At 36.0% G+C, this 20,145-nt stretch overlaps 1 protein-coding gene across 10 annotated transcripts in view; it reads right to left on the bottom strand.

The window, feature by feature from the left end:
* Positions 1-20,145, bottom strand: part of gab1 (GRB2-associated binding protein 1) — an 85,885-nt gene that overhangs the window by 18,777 nt on the left and 46,963 nt on the right. For 9 of the 10 annotated variants that reach the window (XM_051115555.1, XM_051115537.1, XM_051115547.1 and 6 more), the window contains 2 exons: positions 7,501-7,798; positions 857-1,082 (listed from right to left, as the gene is read on the bottom strand). In XM_051115555.1, the coding sequence (XP_050971512.1) occupies positions 857-1,082; positions 7,501-7,798 (524 nt within the window). Of the gene's footprint in view, positions 1-856; positions 1,083-7,500; positions 7,799-12,197; positions 12,587-20,145 lie in introns of those variants that run through there. The other variant, XM_051115573.1, reaches the window with a different exon arrangement.

The following is a 20,145-nucleotide window of genomic DNA, read 5'->3' on the forward strand; positions in this document are numbered from 1 at the left end:
GTTTACAAAAGGATATATACACGCTGTTCACGCTGTTCACGCAGAGCAAGACAAGCATCTGAGGTTAAAAAGCATACAAATTATATATATATATTTTTTTTGTTGTTTGTTTTTTAATAACCAATCGTTTCACGGCTGGGATCATTTAAAACCCTTTTGAAGCCGTATTTAAACTGCATTTTAGAAGTTCAAACTTGGGGGCACCATTAAAGTCCACTATATGTAAAGAAATCCTGAAATGTTTTCCTCAAAAAACTTTTTTTTACAACTAAAGAAAGACATTAACATCTTGGATGACAAGGGGATGAGTAAATTATCTGTAAATTTTTGTTCTGGAAGTGAACATCTCTAAGCACTGAACGCAAAGAAACATACCAATTCATTTTAGTCAAATCTCAGTACAATATATATTTTAGTAAGTTGTTATAGTGTGCAGACTTTCAGTTAAAATTATTGTTTTTGGCTTCTGGCCATATGTGTGTGTATCGTTTAGTATTGTATTCTTCACACTGATGCTCTTCACTCACTGACAGTCAGGAAGAGCGCTCCTGCTCTCACACTCCTCCAAAAGCAGGTATTCCTGCTCCTCCTCTCCTAGAGCAAGAGGAACCACTGGACTACACCACACACACAAATACATACAATGAGCCCCATATATCCAGGTCTTTACCCACAGCACCTGAATATCCTGAAGCGTCTTAATAGGAGTGGTTTCCATATTATATAACAGCTTATTTTAAAAACAACAGACTCAAAACAGTAACAGCCCTACGTTACAAAATATTGGATGAGCCATGTTCTAAAATAGCCAATATACACATACCCCAGGCGTTGTGTGACTCATTACAAGTCTTACCTGTTAGGCTCAGGTTTCTTGCTCTCACAGTTAAGCAGCCAAAGGTAGTCCTGAGGCTCATCCAGACTGGAGGAGGACCCCAAGGGTCTGATGCTGACAGGCTGGTAGGGGGGAGGCAGGTTGGCCAGGGCAGAAGCCCCTAAGGCTCCACCTGGCCCTCCACTAGGGGCCATATCCACCACCAGACCCCCTGGCACATTTACTTGGTGAGAGATCTTCGCAGAATCTGTAGAAAGAAAGAGCAGTGATTATCACCGAGCTTCACACTTAAGATCAGATCAAGCTCAGGGCAGCACTGTTTTAATCAAGAGCTTTTACTGAAACCATCCTTGTACAAAACAAATTAGTATTGTGAAAGCCTCTCCACAGGCTGATGAATTGATCAAACGAAATGGGGAAAAAGCAATGCTGTGGTTGGAAGTTATATTGGATGTGAAAAAAACAAAACAAAACAAAAAAACATTTATATTTATATTTATCCATCCATCCATCTATTTTCTTGTGATTATTTCATACTTAAATCGATGACTTTTGTGTTCTGGAATATTTATAGAATACAGTGGTGGCCAAAATGATTAGAACACTAGTATTTTCACCAGCTAAAATGGCTTTAAATCAGTTATTTCTATGTTTTGCTGTTTGCACATTCATTTTGCCGTTTGCACATTCATTTTGCCATTAATTGTAATAATCCAGTGAGATTTTTCTTTGCACAAGGAGTCTGACAACAGTCAATGCTCCACACAAAGATCTGATCTCATCATCATCCAGTCTGTCTGGAATGACATGAAGAAACAGAACAAACTGAGATGGACTAAATACAGAAGAACTGTGGCAAAGACTCCAAGATTCTTCAAGAAACCTACCTGCAAAACTACCTGAAAAACTACGTGCAAGTGCACCTAGGGCAAAAGCTGCTTTAAATGCAAAGGATGCTCACACCAAATGTTGATATAATTTAGTTAATAGAAGTTAATTGATAAAGAAACCTATTCATGACATTATTTTTGACAGCATCCTCATTTTACATCCTCACTTTTAACAGTACTGTAGCTTTGCAGGTAGGTTTCTTGAAGCATCTTGGAGACATTGCCAAAGTTCTGGATTCAGTCTGTCTCAGTTTGTTCTGTTTCTTCATGTCATTCCAGACAGATTGGATAATGATGAGATCAAATCTCTGTTTGGAGCACTAGTTGTTGTCAGACAAAAATCTCACTGGATTACTACAATTAATAGCAAAATGAATGTTTGGAAATGTAAACTGATATTTCCTACTGACACACTACAGCAAAAGATAGAAATAACTGACTAAAGCCATTTTTAGCTAATGAAAATACTAGTGTTCTAATCATTTTGGCCACCACTGTAAATATTCCAGAACACACATGGGGAGACTGATCTCAGGATAATCATTTGTTATAATCTGTTTACGCCATTAATTGATCGCTAACTCTGAGTTCTATCACCCTACTTGATTTAAAGATTGGTCTCATTGCAATTATGAACATTTTCCAAATACACCTCTAATGTAAGTGCATTATTAGAAACACATTTTCCATTGATTTCAAAGCTAAAAGTCAGCGACAGCAAACAAGAGTGACCGCATACAACCATGAGTTCAAAGACAGCATGAAATTGTTTGAAGAATGCAAAAGAAATTGTTAAATAAAGTCATTATTTTTGTTTTCTTTGCACACAAAAAGTATTCTCAAAGATTCATAAAATTACAGTTCAACCACTGCTGTCACATGGACTATTTTAATAATGTCTTTACCACCTTTCTGAGCCTTGAACGTTTCAGTTGCATTGCTGTCTATGCAGGGTCAAGAAAGCTTTTAGATTTCATCAAAAATCTCAATTTGTGTTCTGAAGATGAACGGTCTTACAGAATTGAAATGACATGAGGTTGAGTAATTAATGACAGAATTTTCATTTTTGGGTGAACTATCTCTTTAAGCTAAATCACATTTCTTATAATGAACTGCTCCTTGCGAATCAGCTACAGGTGTTACTGAGAGAAGAAACCGCTGATTGGGAGTCTGATCTTAGGAGTACATTAACACAGATTAGCTAATTAATTAGCTAATTTTAAAGCTAATAGATATGGGCTAAAAATGTTTAAGTTTGTATTATATGGTCACATTTTACAATAAACTAACTGAAAATGATAAATCGACTGAAGATGAGTTTCAAATTAAAAAAAGAACGATGACCATGTTACTTTGAGAGAGTATTAAATGCTTGTTTTTGTAAAGGGTCCGTTCAAGGTTAAGGCCGCCATCCTACACAGGCCGTGTGAAAGTGCAGAACAGTGTAGAGAGGAACCCTGAACACAAGACGCTAATGAAAGTGCCACTAATCCATGACAGAGTCTCGGTTTTTATGTGGCATCTAGGATAGCTTGTAAAGCTTTTTGTCTATGTTCTTTTAAAAGAGCTTTTCTTTATCTCTGACTTTTTATTTTTATTTCCATCCCTCTTTGAACAGCCTACTCTCAAGGTCAGTGGAGTGCGGCTAACTGGGTGGTTGTGCGTGTTTTTGTACAAGTCTCTCTTCAAACTCTGCTTTCAGTTATTCAGTAAAACGCACACAAACACATCGCTTGTGCGCACACACATTCACACCCACACACACCCACTCACTCACTGGGTGCATTTGACTCTCTCTGAGTGCAGGCAGCTCAAGGCTGTCAGGGCCACTTTGTCTCTTTCGGTCTCTTCACTTTTTTTTTCCCATTTTCCTCCTTCCCTCATTCTTACCCCCCCTCCCTCCTTGTTCTTGTTTGTCAGGCTTGCTGCTGAATCATCCCAGCACTGGAAAATCCCCCCTACATATTTGCATTCTCAGTACCCCGTTCAGTATTGGTGGCTAATAATGACAGGCTTGTCTCAAAACAGACAAAATTAACAGTTTGTGGTCCTTTCTTGATATAATGCATTATCAATACAGCAAAAAAGAAAATATTACACTTTAAAGCAGACAAATACAGAGGTGTCACAATACCAAATTCAGTAAGAGTACTCATATCAGACTAAAACTAAACTAATATACTATTGAATACACTTTACTAAAACGCTGGAATTTAAAAAGCTTAACTTCATGGATTATTAGGGTTTTATATCTTTAGACAATTACTGCAACGGCACTAATCATGAATATTAATTATTACGTGATGTTCTCCCAGAAGGCTTAACTTTTTAACTAATCAGCTGTCAAGTTGAGAAGTTGCTCATGAATATTCAATTACTCGACTGGACGCTCGCAGCAGGTTACCAAGCAACGCATGCATGACCAAATTAATATTCACACATTTTGCCTTTATTTAAATGTAGTAGCAAACACATATTTTGTTTATTTGCAAAGAAAGGAGTGAAAAGCAGGCCATCGCGAAGACATCCGTACTGTAGAGCCATAAAATACTAGATAGATAATGGAATAACAAGGAAGTGAAGCAATTTAAGTACAATAATACACCCTAAAAGTAATAAAACTTTGCTATCCTTGTCTGTACGCTAGAAAGTTATGCAAGTATTTCCTTTTTGCATATTGGCTTATCCTGACAGAAATCAAATCTCCTAAATTATGCATCAAACAGATAAACAAAATAAAATGGAAGCAAAAAGTACAAGCACTTTAAATCAGCTTAGTTACCACACATCATACTCACTAAACCAGTGTTTAATGAGTATGATGCACTTAAAACATACAACGTGACTTCAAAACTGAGGTAAAAACTACTAATTTTGTACACCATTACAGCCCTTCTCCCACCTCCTTCTCTCCTACATTTCCTGTCTTTTCTCGACTGCTCTAAAGTAGCAAAAGTTCACGAAACGGTGAAGGCCAGATGTACAACCACAAGCGTTTTCCAAAGCCGTAGCTCAAACATAAGCACTTCCTCATTAGAAACCAACATGAACATCATTTACCACCACAGTATTCACAAGCTTTAGGACTTCACATCATTTTTAATGAAGGCCACAGTGAGCTGACAGCATCTGAGATCAATACTGCTGAGCTGATGGAGACCCTGAGGTGCCACAATTAGTCAATCTTAAGGGGACACTTCAGGCTTTGGCTCTTCGATCTAGTGTTTGCATTACAGTGAATGACCATTATGCCTGCAGGGCTCGGGAGGGCAAGAATCCAAGCCATAGGTTTGTCAATAAAATACTTATTTTAAAAATATAAACCACTTTAATTCAGCAATGATCAAAGAACCCTAACAGAGTATACATTTACACAAAAATATTAAAAGAGAAGTCCACTTCCAAAACAAAGATTCACATGTAATGTATTCACCCCCTTGTCATCCAAGATGTTCATGTCTTTCTTTCTTCAGTCGTAAAGAAAGTATGTTTTTTGAGGAAAACATTTCAGCATTTTTCTCTATATAATGGTATGGTGCTCAGATTTTGAACTTCCAAAATGCAGTTTAAATGCGGCTTCAAACGATCCCAAATGCAGTTGTAAACGATTCCAGCCGAGGAGAAAGGGTCTTATCTAGCGTAACGATCGGTTATTTTCACAAAAATAATACAATTTATATACTTGTTAATGTCAAATGCTCGTCTTGTCTTACTCTGCCTGGATTGTTTTTTTCCGGTTCATGACAGTTAAGGTATGTTGAAAAACTCCCATCTTATGTTCTCCCTCAACTTCAAATCTTGATCATCTTTGCATGTTCACTTTGCAAAGACTGTGTCGGTACTTCCGCAGTGATGTAGGATGATTTTGAAATTATTTTTGAAGTTGAAGGAGAAAATATGATTGGAATTCAGTTTGAGATTAAAAAGTATTTAAATTGTATTTTTTTTTATTAAAATAACCGATCTTTTCGCTAGATAAGACCCTTTTTCCTCGGCTGGGATCGTTTACAACCGCATTTGGGATCGTTTGAAGCCGCAATTAAACTGCATTTTGGAAGTTCAAAATCGGAAAAATATATGGAGAAACATACTGAAATGTTATCAATATTGATAATTAGGGATGTAATAATGATAGCAATATCGTGGTATCGCAATAGCAAAACTGTCTCGATATTATCATAGTCACATGACGATATGAAACTATACAGGTCTTCTGGGCACAAGCTGTAGATTTTTAAAATATTCTAACATAAAACGTATTTAAAGTTGTGTTTTGGGGCATCATGCTTTGGCACAGTATCTTTCAAACTAACTAAAACCGAAAGTACAATATGGCTTAATTCCTTCATCAATGTTTTCACTGCGCATTTCAAAGCGAGTACGAACTTCATTCAGGCAATCAGCTTGTGATCCGATGTTTTCCACACCTTAGAACAGCTCAGTTTACAGTGAATGTGGTGAACTTGTTTATTGCATGTGCTGTGAGTTAAGTGCACATTTAGGAATGCAACGGCCACCAGTTATATTTTACTTTCATGACAGATGATTACAGCTTTTGTAAGCCTGTTTTCACTGAGGAGTTTTTCCTGACTTAAGTTTTCTTAGGAACAAGGTTTGGAGCTCTTAATTTTGAACTCTCAAAGTGCATTAGATATTTAGAAATTAATTTTAAAATGTACTAATGTTAATTTTTTCCAAGTCTTCATTTGTCTTTTTTTTTTCTTTCTCTCAATATCGCAATATATATCGTATCTTGGAATTCATATCATGACATTATCATATTGTGAGACTTTAATATGGTTACACCCTACTTATAATAATGACAAATATTTCTTGAGCAGCAAATCAGTATATTAAAATGATTTCTGAAGGATCATGTGACATTAAAAATTGGAATAACGGCTGCTGAAAATTCAGCATTGTCATCAGAGGAATAAATAAAGGTTAAAAATATACTGAAACAATATTTCATAATATTATTATTCATAATATAATATATTTTCTGTATTTTTAGTCTACATTTTTTTTTTTTTTAAGTTTTTTTTTTTTTTTTTTACGTCAACATAAACAACGTGATTGCAAAACAATCAGGAAAAAAGACATTACATGCACATATTAAAATCATTACATGTACATTTAGTTGGCACGGTCAACCTCGGCAAAAATTTCACTCGCAAATCAATATTTCTGAGCGCAAAAGCATCTATTTTTGTCCGCGTCTGGCACTCAGAGTACAGGACGTGTGCATCATATTAGTTTTCTTAGCGCACAAAAAGTATTAGTTATTTGCGTTATTAGTATTAAAAGTCTTAGGTAGCCGCGTTGATGTCTTATTTTATCAAAAATATCTTAATTTGTGTTTTACAAAGGTCTTACGTGTTTGGAACAACATGAGGGTTAGTAATTAATGACAGAATTATCATTTTGGGGTGAACTATTCCTTTAAAGAAGCACATTATGTGTTTTGCCTTTAGTGTTTTATAAAATGAATGAAACATTTGACCATATTTTTGTTTGCTTAATATTGCTATTTAGTTATGGCCAGTTACTGGATAGGATTTATGATGAACATAACCATCATAAGTATTATGTTTACAAACATAATACTTTTGAAAACATCGCTTTAAATATATTATCTCATGAGTTGGAAATAAAATTGCATTTCTTTTCCCATCAAATTTCTTCCTTAAAAGTCCTAAAGAATTGTTTAAAGAAACCGTTTGAATATGCAATCATTAAATTCCTTGGTGTGTGTTTGCACGTTGCCCAATTTACCTTCTGTATCGGTGGGGTTGAAGCCACAGATATCACAGATGCAGCGCACCCACTTGTTCATCTCCTCTTCAGTGTCTGCCACCAGGTAAAAGACCCGGTCGATAGTCTTGATGTCAAAGATGAAGCTGTGCTCCAGGTCCTTCTTGTTGAATGTGAGACCGGCGTCCACCTGCTCGCACAGGTTCAGATCGATCACGCGGATGGGCTTCTTGGCATGGTCATTCTTGTAATACTCCAGCACGTCTGGGTCTCCTGACAGCCTCCCACTGCGCAGAACAAACCATCGCTTCTTCCATGCCTGAAAGGAGAAAGGAGAACCAATTGATTTATGTACTACAACACACATAAAAAGTCACATGACTAATGAAGAAACCACATATTGAATGATTCTCCTGACCAGTTTTGCAAATATGTACCATTGAGGCAAGTCAGTTGCACTGATGGCCATCATGACAAAGTTTTGGATACAAGACTCTGTTACAAGACTTCCATTTTTACAAGAGCCGTGCTGACCATTGCAATTTCTCCCACCTTTTTTATACAAGTGAACTATCTCTACATGGAGTTTAGAGTTTAGACTAAACTTACAACATGTCCACAACCTACGAATAGTTCATCAGACTGGCCTCTCTGGAATATTCATGCTGTTATGTAATAATATTTTTACACGAGAACCGTACCAAATTATCGCCGACTAACTGAAAGAAAAGCATTTTGAGATGTTTCAGCCCTACAATAGTCATTGCAGGTGTTTTTGTGACACCTGATCCTATTGATCCAGCTACATGCAGTGGACACTGAGGTTTCAGACAGGCTCACTCTGGCAAGCCTCCACTCAAAAGTCTGCTTGGAGATACTGGCTAAACCCTCTACAGACAGACTTTAATTTAACACCACCCAAAAGACTGCGAAGCACTCGCGCTAAAAGTGGTAACTGACAATTACAGCTTGATTATGCATGTTTTTCCCATTTAAAATAGAGGGAAAATGGAAATGCTGGTTTTGTATAAAAAGCAGAGTTCAGAATGTCACAGACTGTGACAAAGTGAAGGGGGCAGCAGCTCAACTCTTTGAAAACTAGGATGCATGAATCTATCAGACGGGTGGATGTAAAACATGATGGAAACAAAATAAAAGAGGGCAACATTATGTGAAAATGAAAAGCATCATCAGATGAAGTGGAAAAAAAGACATGCAATTACAAAAAGATGGAAAGAAACTACAATAATAATACTGCATGGTATAATGATCGACCTGAAAGTTATTATTATTCATAATGGTCTCACATTATTTTACAGACTAATTCTCACCATTAACTAACTATTAACTATGACTTTGGCTTCAATAACCTCCTAATTCGCTGCTTATTTTGTAAAGTAGTTATTAGGTTAAGGCAGGGGTCACCAGACTTGTTCCTGGAGGGCCGGTGTCCTGCAGAGTTTACTTCCAACTTTCCTCAACACACCTGACTGGAAGTTTCAAGTATACCTAGTAAGACCTTGATTAGATGGTTCAGGTGTGTTTGATTAGGGTTGGAGCTAAACTCTGCAGGGACACCGGCCCTCCAGGACCCTCTGGTGACCCCTGGGTTAAGGTATGGGGTAGGTTTAAGGGATCCAAAATATGGTCATGCAGAAAAAGGCAATAATATGTGCTTTATATGAACTATTAAACAGCCAATATGCTAGTAATATGCATGCTAATAAGCAACTAGTTAATAGTGAGAACTGGTCCCTAAACTGAAGTCTATCTTAGTTACTAATAAAATAATACTCTTGAATTTATTTAGTAATTTAGTACTTTCAGTCAAGTACTTTCAGTCTGATAACACTGAGTAACCGATTACTCCAATTAAAATATAAGTTAAAAATAATGAGTATGACACGTGATATTCATATTTTGTATGTTTCACAGATATTAAATTAATATCAATAAAAATATTTAAGATTAAACTTATTTTTTAAATCTTGATTTTTTTCACATCTTTATTTTTAATTTATTAATTATGAATGGTTTATTTTTGTCTTTTTTTAATTAGTGAGAACTGGTATCTAAACTAAAGTGGTATCTAAACTAAACTTCCTTAGTTAATAATAAAATAATACTCTTGAATTAAGCATTTTTGAGCAATTTCAGTCAAGTACTTTCAGTCACATAACACTGAGTAATCGATTAAAAGTAATAGTATGACACGTTATATTTATATTTTGTATATTTCACAGATATTAAATTGCAACAAGCTCACATAAGCTAAAAATATTTACAACAAATCAAGACTTAATAAGATATTACATCTTGATTTATTTTTAATGTCTTAATTATGAATATTTTTCATTATTTTATTTATTTTTTAGATTTATTTTTGCCATTTTTATGCGTTTATTTACATAGGACAGTGTAGTTGGACAGGAAGTGAGGTGGGAGAGAGAGAAGAGGGTTGGATCGGGAAAGATCCACGAGCTGGGATTCGAACTCGTGACGCCCGCAGCACAACGGCGCTATATGTCGGTGCGCTAACCATTTTTATTATTTTTTAAATGTTTATATATTCATAATCTAAAAAGAAAAGAATAAAAAAAACAATATCATCACATCACATGTCATTTGTAAAGAAAGTACAATTATTTCCAAAACACTTTTCAAAAAAATTATTTAAATAATGTTTAAATAAAGGGATAGTTCACCCAAAAATGATAATTACCCCATGATTTACTCATCCTCTTCTAAACTTTATAATGGCAGTCAATGGCTGTTGATTTTTAGAAGTCCAATAAAGCGCATCAATCCATCAAAAAAAGTACTCCACATGGCTCCAGGGATTAATAAAGGCCTTCTGCTCCCCTGGAATGTTACTCTTGTCCATATTACTGTTTATAAAGTTTAAAATATGGATTTTTTTCCTAATTAAAATGCATCGATTCACTTCAGTATGCCTTTAATAACCCCCTGGAGCCACGTGGAGCACTTTTTTATGATGGTAAAAAATAGTAAACATACAATATAAGACCTAAATACCTAAAGTTTTGCTTAGATTTCCCCTTAAACTATAACAGACCACTCTGTCTTAAGCAAGATTAGGAAATTAACCCTGAGGAAAAGATCACAGCCTTCTGTCATTAAAGCACCAGACTGCCAGGAATCTCAATCTGTGTTGTTGTTTATTTTTTACCATCAGGTTTGGAGGGGATTAACAATGCTGTACTTTACCCCCTCTCACCCCCTCTCAGCTGTTTTTCCATCCACAGGGTTCTCTTTGTTAGAGAGCCAAGCTCTGGCCCTCTGGATATCACCCCACCGCACAGCAACACAAGAGGCAACAGCCCCGCCATGCCAAACCAAACACACACACAACATGACACTCAACAACTGATCAGCATGATAGACCTAATTGTGTGATGTGACCTAAATTTCTCTGTGAAGTATCATCCGAGCATCATGTCACCCACATTATGTTTGGAAAGCTCAACAGTCACAGGCTGAACATTCTCATTCTTGACTCAGAATGAAATGATAAAAGGTAAAAACACGTCAGATGGAGTGTGACAGGACAAGTCCTACAATTAACAGCATTAGCTTTGTTCCTCTACTATGGATAAGCCAACACGGAGGCCTCTTAGATTCTACCCGCCGCTTCAAAACAACGCATTCGAAGCTCATATTACACAGATAGTGTGTGCATGTGTATGTTTACTGGCAGGAGAGAGCCCCGGCTAACCTGTCACATGGATCAGTTTACGTGGGTACAACGACACAGACGGAACAAAAGATCTTCCAGAGAACTGTATCAGTGAACCGTGAACATTCAGGAGAACTCACACCATACAAGAATAACACTGATAAGTTTAAATCAATACATGGGAGGGGAAAATGTATAAACTAATAAAATACAATTTAACGGGCAATGACATATTGGCTGTTTCATAAACCTCTCATCATGAATATTTCTGAAATTAAATTCATTAAAATCATCACGAATGTGTGTCAAAGTCAACAAGTCTCTTCAAAAAACAAAAAAACAAAACAAAATGTCTAACGTGGTACAATATCTAAAAACTGATCACATAATTACATTTTTACATTGGAATTTTATTAAAACTACTTAAAAAATAATGATTAAGAAGTCTACACTTGTAAATCTTCATGACATTTTTAGTCATTCAATTAAAAAAATATATTGAAACTAGTATTTAAAAAAAAAAATCATTACATTTGAAACCAATATGAATACAAAGATTACATTTCTAAGACTCATGCATTTTAAACTACAGACTTCTTTTTTATTGGTATTATTATTATTTATTTTGTATCTTAGATACTCTTGTCATTGACCCTTAAAAATGTAAACTATACTCTGTTCAGACAAGAGAAAAATAATTAATCCAAAGTATTAGAATAGACTTAAACAGCTTTTGATTCTGGCAGCTGCAGTAGAGAAATATGAAGAGGATAGAAATGTCAAACTTGTTTCATTTCGGAGAAGCAATGTCTTCATTTTGGAGGAAAGTGGCTAAGTCAAGTGAGCCATAAACATCACACTCCCATTTGTGCACTCTCTCTCTCACTCACTTACACACAACGCTGGTATCTAACCGACACACTCGCCTTTGTCAGTACAGCAAGATGTCCTCATTTCAGACAAAAACACTCCTACATGACATCCAATCCGGCCATCCTGCTCTGGAATACATCAATCCTACCTTGATTCCCGGCTCCTGAATACAGCGCAGGCACAGAGAGTGTAGTGTTTAGCCACCTGTGGTAAGTGCCTGTCCCATTTTCTTTAATGTCAGTAAGCCAGTAAGAGCACATAAAGCCAAAAACTCTCAGAAGACGACCGATCTGTGGAGAAGCGCATGTGGGATGCTCCGTCTCCCAAAGAGCAACGACTACAGCTGGTCGCCTTAAGATCCCGAAGGCATCCAAACTGACCCTTACACTTCTACAGAGTTTCAAGATCCAGTCCACATCTCAAAAAAGTCCTTCAGCTCCAGAAGTAGTACGTAAAATGAATGTGTTTGTGTATAAGGAGGGAGAGGGAGTGGGGACAGGGTGGGACGAAATTGAAGAGGCCCCTCCAAGTGTGGCAGCAGCTGTCTGCCTCACGCACACACACACATGCACACAAGTGTGATGCATACAGAGGCATAGGGCCACAGTGTCACTGTCTTGACTTAACAGAGATGCCATTGAGGGACAAACTATAGGGGAATGCCATCCGAACTGAATCACTGACTGGTCAGTCTCTCTGCGGATAATTGACGTAATCAGGCGCAGCGATGGAAAAGAGATAGAAAGAAATAATGCTTCGAAAAAATGCCAAGCAATGTGAGACCACAAGCTGTTGCTGTCGTAGCGAAACGGCACGACTCGCATAGACAGCCAATGCATCAGCATTCATTTCTCTCATGCCTGAAATTCCAAGCGCATTACCCTGCACCGTATTTTAGATGAGGTGCACAATCATATTTGGCTTTCTGAAACATGTAGACATGTAAAGTGTTTGTGCTTCTCCACAACATCCTCTCCTACCGATCTCATCATCGCTGTTTGTAATTATTACTTGTCTCCTTGGAATAAGTTGTTTTGATTGCTGAATTGCAGCACTGAGTGGTATAAAATGTTTGCAGAATATGTAGATCATTAAAGCAAGAAAATAAATACATTATTTAAAGGAGACACAAAGACTTGGAATTGACTAGTTCATAAAACAAGTAAGTAACAACAAGTAAATTAATAAAGATATAGTACAATCACAACCCAAGTTTACTGAAAATATGTTCCTGTGATGACATTTCTGCAAAATGATATTGTTTTTCTTGCAAGTTTTGCAACATTTTCAAAGCGAAATGTGCAGTGAGTGGCACTAAAAGCATGAAAAGTTTTACCTGAAACAGATAAAGATAAATCTGGTGATGTTTCTTTACTTTGGTTGTTGCCTGCAATGAAATGTCTAAAAGGCTACTGCTCTATTGCACTGACTTGAAAATGATGTACCACCTACAGTTGAGGTCAAAGTTTACATACACCTTGTAGAATCTGCACAATGTTAATTATTTTACCAAAATAAGATGGATCATAGAAAATGCATGCCTTTTTGTTTTTTTATCTAGTATTGACCTGATTAAGACGTTAGATAAAAGATGTTTACATACAGTCCAGAAGAGAAAATAAGCTACATTTATAGAAATGACCCCGTTTAAGTTAACACACGCTTGATTCTTAATACTGTGTTATTACCTGAATAATCCACAGCTGTTTTTTTGTTTTGTTTTGTTTTTTTTAGTGATGGTTGTTTATGAGTCCCTTGTTTGTTCTGAATAGCTAAACTGCCCGCTGTTCTATTCTTTGGTTTTTCAGATTTTTTGTGTATTTGAACCCTTTCCAACGACTGTATGATTTTGAAATTCATGTTCTCACACTGAGGACAACTGAGGGACAGGTATGCAACTATTACAGAAGATTCAAACACTCACTGATGCTCCAGAAGGAAAAACGATGCATTAAGAGCCAGGGGGTGAAAACTTTAGAACAGAATGAAGATGTGTATATTTTTCTTATTTTGCCTAAATATCATTACAATATTGCAAGTGCAATACTTACCAAGCAAGTTTACTGCATCATACATACCGAGCAGATTATGTGACACAAAACTACAAAATGTACAAATTTACAAATTATGCACTGTGATACAAGGGTTTTGAGTTTGTTAACATACTACTGTGCAAGGAACCTGCAAATATAAGTATTTATTAATAGATAATCTGCCCCATAAACAAAATTTGTGTGAAAAGGAATAAAAGTTGTTGGTGTTTTTTCTGACACTAGTGTTCGTTTGTATGCAAAGGTTTTGCAAAAATGTCAGAAAAGGCACATATTTTTAATGAGCCTATTTTGTTTTTTACAGGTTTGGGTAAAATTATTTATTTAACAAGCAGTCTCCCATGCATTTTAAAAGTTTGAATTTGATTTGTGATCTGTGATATTATTCTTGGTTTGAGTACCGCTAAAAAATTCATTCAAACATAACCAAACATACCAAACATGACAAAGTGCAAAACTCCATTGTTCTCACAATGTTTTATGCGTGTTATAAGTAGTACCGCGTCCAAAATTTTGTGACAAAACTGAGGTCCAATTTACAGCACATATTACACACACCAGTAAGATGAGATGGTTCAGTGTTTGCGAACACTAGAAGAGAGTACAAATTAGATCAGTGGTCTCTAAGGAGACCAGAGCTGGAGAGTGTGTGAGAACTGACAGTTGGATCATTTGTAAGTGTGAGATCGTTCCGAGACGGAATAACCGTGACATGTTCGCATCTGCCTGCCAAAGCCACTCCATCTTGACTGTACAGTGAAGAGCATCGCATATCATGCGTGTGTTAGACCCATAGCGTGCACTTTACTGGAGAGCTACTTGATGGGTGCATTTATAGGCAAAGTGAAAGTTACTGAGTTACTGTTGTGAAATACCAATTTTGCTAAACCAGACATCAAATCATCTTTACAAAAACATAAACAACTCTGGATTTCAACAGATTATGTTTTTTTTGTTTGTTTGTTTGTTTTTGCTTGGTTCAACTTGTTGGGTCATTTTATTGGGTTATTTTCTATATTTTTTACCCAGGTGCTGGGTCATTTTTAACGCTGGGTTATTTTTTTCTACCCAACCGCTGGGTTGAGCCTGTCTTTGGCAAAACGACCCAGCTGCTGAGTTGTTGGGTATCGTTTGGGGTTTTTTCGATACCGGTGCCAAATCGATACTTTTAAAACGGTACTGGTGCCAAAACGGTGCCTGAACCGATACTTTTAAAAAAGCCACAAAGTGGTGGATGACACAAGAATATATTTTTATTGGACAAAAAAGTTCTTTAAATTGAACAATGTATTAAAAGTAAAAAAAAAAAAAAAAAAAAAAAAAAAAGTCATTATTATTAAGTCAATGCAAAACGCAACAACAATAAAACCTAAGCCATCTAACCCAACTACAATAATTTAACAGCTTAAAATTTCAGCAATTCTTTTGCAGAAATATGACATATATGATATATGGGATGAGATCTGGGAAAACCCGTTGGATGTCGCGGAGGGACGTTTTCAGAAAATTAATTTTTCATTAAATTATTATTCTATAACATCTTGTCTATCATCTCTGAAAATATCTCTTCGAAATTCATTTGTTTAGTGCAGAAAAATAGACATTTATTGCAGCAAGCAGAAATGACTGTCTTTCTCCTATGTTAAGAACGCGCTGCGGAGGTGCCTTCCCTTAAAATCCACAAAAACAGTTAACCTGTCAAAATAAACCACATAACATATTTAATAAAGGTGTATCAATTCACATTCTCCACCAGTCCTGTGTAAAGTACGGCAAGCAAAGTTTTATTTATTTATTTATTTACTTACTTATTGTAATATCGTGAGATGGCGGAGCACAACAACGCCGTCTAAAGTACTGCAGCTGCTCACTTAACCGATCTTCTCAATCTGCTCAGTTTTGGTGATGTCAGTGCCCTAAATGATGTTACGGGCTATTTCACATCCAGAGATGAAGGATCGGACGATGAAGTTACTAAAGAGGAGTCGTCCGATGACAGTCTGTTTTATGCACAGTGCGCAAACAGTTGCGCTGCGCTCGCCTTTACTACAAGGTAGGCTGCATTATTTACCAAACATAAAATGGGTGATCAACGGAAAACAAACGTTAGTCTGTTTGTCTAATGATGCAGTAGCGCTCCTAACTTGACAGACAGCCCTCGTTAAACCCGTAAAGTGAAAGTGAAAGCCGTCTCACTTTAAAGCCGTTTTTCTCAAAATCCCATTCCTGAAAATCATCGCTATCAGCCAACCTAAGATAGCCATAACGTAGGTTATGTAAAAAATACAAGTTTTGGAAAGGGGCCTGAACTCAGCTTTCATATGGTGTCAAAACCTAAAAAAGGTAAAACTTCACCATGTGTTGGGTTTTCCTAGATCGCATCACATATTTGCCGTCTCTGGCAAAATACAACACCTCTCCTGATAGAGCCAGCTGATGTCTACAAACTGTCAAACACGGTGCATCCCTCTGCTTTCACATACCATTAAATGTTTCATTAGGTTTGACGCGTTTTCCCCTTCACATGCAACTGCTGTAAAACATTTGCTGCACGTCGCAGTGTCTGAATCATTTCTCGTGAAATATAGCCACACTTTAGAATGTTTAGTTTTTGGCATTTTAAGTTAGACGCGTTTAATGTAGCTAGCTAAGCTAACGGCAAACCACCTGCTGCAGTCAGAGCAAGTGTAACGATAGTGGCAGCATTCACGCGCTTCTTGGATGGTCTCATTTCCAGACGATTTGTGCTTTTAATTCGAAATGTGAAAATGGATAGTAACTACAAACATGTCTTGGATTTCTATCATCAAAGCTTTCCGACGTTCACGTGAGTTTTCTCATTCAGTAAATACATTTTCTGATCATTCTGACACCCCATGAATGCAGTATTTAAATTTAACTAGCGATCATGCATGTTGATGAATCAGTGCACCAGAAGACACATATTTCAATCGACAGTTCAGGCATTTAAGTGGCACCGAAATGAGGCACCGAAATTCGCGTTCTGATTCGGTCCGGTACATACCGGTCACATGGGTACCGGTGCCGTATTGGCACCGGGTTTCGGTACCCAACCCTAATTATAAGTGGACCTCAGAGAACAGTACAAAATAATAAAAAAAGGCACTTCATTTAATTACTTTAGTAATATTAAAAATAATTATTTTAATTATAAAATATTATTTGATTTACAGAAAGAAGGCCCCCAAACAGATTAAAACAATGGCTAGAACACTTGATATTCACCTACAATTAAATAACTTGCGTTAATTGCTATGATAATCACCCTGCAGCAGGGCTGCAAAATTACAGACGCCACAAAAATTAGGGATGGGTCATGAGACTTCAGCTTTTATGATATTTTGGTAACTCCCTATTTGCATGTTCCTTCTTTTATCGCAGATAGTGACAAAAAAAATGTTTCTTCAACAATGTTTTCAAACACTATGATCTTGTGTATTATTTATTGTATCGTGATTGCATTTTAATTCTTTATTTTTTATGATAGGTTACATATGAAGAGTTCATTTGCAAAAACAGATAACTTTCAATAATACAATTTTCAAACATAATGTTTTTTATTCTGCAAGTAATACCAATCAAACTGCAGTTAGATAACAATAACTCAAAAAAATACAGCTACAACTAACACAATACATGACAATTAAAAAAAAAAAAAAAAAAAAGATTTATGAAAGTTATCCGTTTTTGCAAATTAACTCTTTATGGTTTTATTTTTTGTTTGTTATTTTGAGTCATTGTGAATGTTTCTTGTTTTCTCTACATTTTTCCAATAAATTAAATATTTATTGTGTTCTCCTTCATTAATTTTAGGCCTGGCAGTTTATTGTGTCTCACCCATTTTTAATCCACTACAAAGAGACTAGCAGTCTAGCATGTAGCCCTGCCCTCAGTGACCTGAGATGAATCTCACGTCACAATGCTGATTAATCAATATATTTTCTTTTTCATTGGTCACTCCTTAACAGGACTGAATCTAACCAGCTCCTTTCTATCACCACCCTATGCAACATGAAGGAAACAGCCCTGTGTGTTTGGGTTGAAAGACTAGTAACCGACGGGATGGCGGCTAAGTGCATAATAATAGAACTGGCCTGTCCAGACCTGAACACATGAAGACACACATGTGGGCACCTCCCCCTCGCCATCTACTAGCTCTCTGCATGACATCATTCTCTCAAGTCTCACTGCCATCCATCTCTTCATGCTACAGCCGGTCGTCCCGTGCACAGTAAACAGGACTGTCAGTGCCAACTAAGCCACATGCAAAGATGATTCATTTAAATGGATTTTGATTGGCAAAGCAAAGTTGATTTTGCACCGATTAAACAGACCAATGAGATCCAACGTGAACGACCTCCAGCAGATACAATGACGTATGTCTGTGGTTAATGGTGCAGTGGGGTCAGTGTGTCAGAGTTTGTCAAACCCCGACAGATGTGGGAGATAAGAGGAAGAGTGGGGTATCAGGTTTGGTCACAGAAATAACAAGCTATGAGAGCATGTGCAAGTATGCATATGTTGCAGCTGAAATGCTCCAGCGTAAAGAGGGGTGTGTCGGGATGCCTTTCTGCCGAGAACACGCTGTCAGCTACATGTCAGGGCAAAGCCCAGGTTGGGTCACACCTGCCACTTGTTTGTTCATCATCCAACTCATGCTCTCTCTCTCTCTCACTTTCTTTATTTCTAGTGACAGCATGAAACTGCAAAACAGCCCGGATTCCTAACTCTGTAATGACACTGTATAATCTCATTCTATATAGTGATGCTCTACAATGACGCTTCAGATGTGTCTTACAAACAAAACTTCAGTCACAGTGTTCCTTTCCTATTTATCTATTATAGGACAAAAAAACAAAAAAACAACAACATAAGAGTCAGGTCACTGTCAGGTACTAGTACTCAGCTCACAAGAGGCATGCAAACTTTTATATATTTTTTAAAGACTGTTTTTATGCTGCTTTGTACATGACATATACATACACACACACACACACACACACACACACACACACACACACACACACACACACACACACACACACATACATATACATATATTGGAATTTTGTAGGCCAGTAGAAATATGGGCAGAACAATTGCCAACATTTTCACAAATGTAGTTTTTTAGATTAATAATGTATGTACACTACCAGTCAAAAGTTTTTGAACAGTAAGATTTTTAATGTTTTTATAGAGGTCCCTTTGCTCACAAAGCCTGCATTTATCTGATCCAAAGTACAACCAAAATACATATAGATATATATTTTACTATTTAAAAATAACTGTTTTCTATTTTAATATGTTTTAATGTGTAATTTATTCCTGTGATTTTAAAGCTGAATTTTTAGCATCATTACTACAGTCACATGATCCTTCAGAAATCATTCTAATATTCTAATCTGCTGCTCAAAGAAAACATTTATTATTATTATTATTATTATTATTATTATTATTATTGTGTTGAAAACGGCTAAGTAGATTTTTTCCAGATTTCTTTGATGAATAGGAAGTTCAGAAGAACAGCATTATCTGAAATATTTTTTTTGTAACATTAAGAATGTCTTTATCACCAATTTAAAGCATCCTTCCTAAATAAAAGTATTAATTTCTATCATTTTCATCAATTTCTATCATTTTCTATCATTTCTATCACCTCAAAAAAAAAAAAAAAAAAAAAAAAATATATATATATATATATATATATATATATATATATATATATATATATATATATATATATATATATATATATATATATATATATATATATATATCCTGAAAAGAAAAAAAAAACTGTTTTAAATATTGATAATAATAATTTAAAAATGCTTCTTGAACAGCAAATCAGCATATTAGAATGATTTCTAAAGGATCATGTGACAGCCTGGAGTAATGATGCTGAAAATTTAGTTTTGCCATGCATCTTAGGGATAAATTACAGTTAAAAAATAATATATATATTAAAAAAAAGCCCTGTTGTAACAATGGCTCTTAGTGTTTAACTTTATTTTTGATCAAATA

This window comes from Labeo rohita, chromosome 1 (assembly GCF_022985175.1).
Source record: "Labeo rohita strain BAU-BD-2019 chromosome 1, IGBB_LRoh.1.0, whole genome shotgun sequence".
NCBI classification, from domain to species: domain Eukaryota; kingdom Metazoa; phylum Chordata; class Actinopteri; order Cypriniformes; family Cyprinidae; genus Labeo; species Labeo rohita.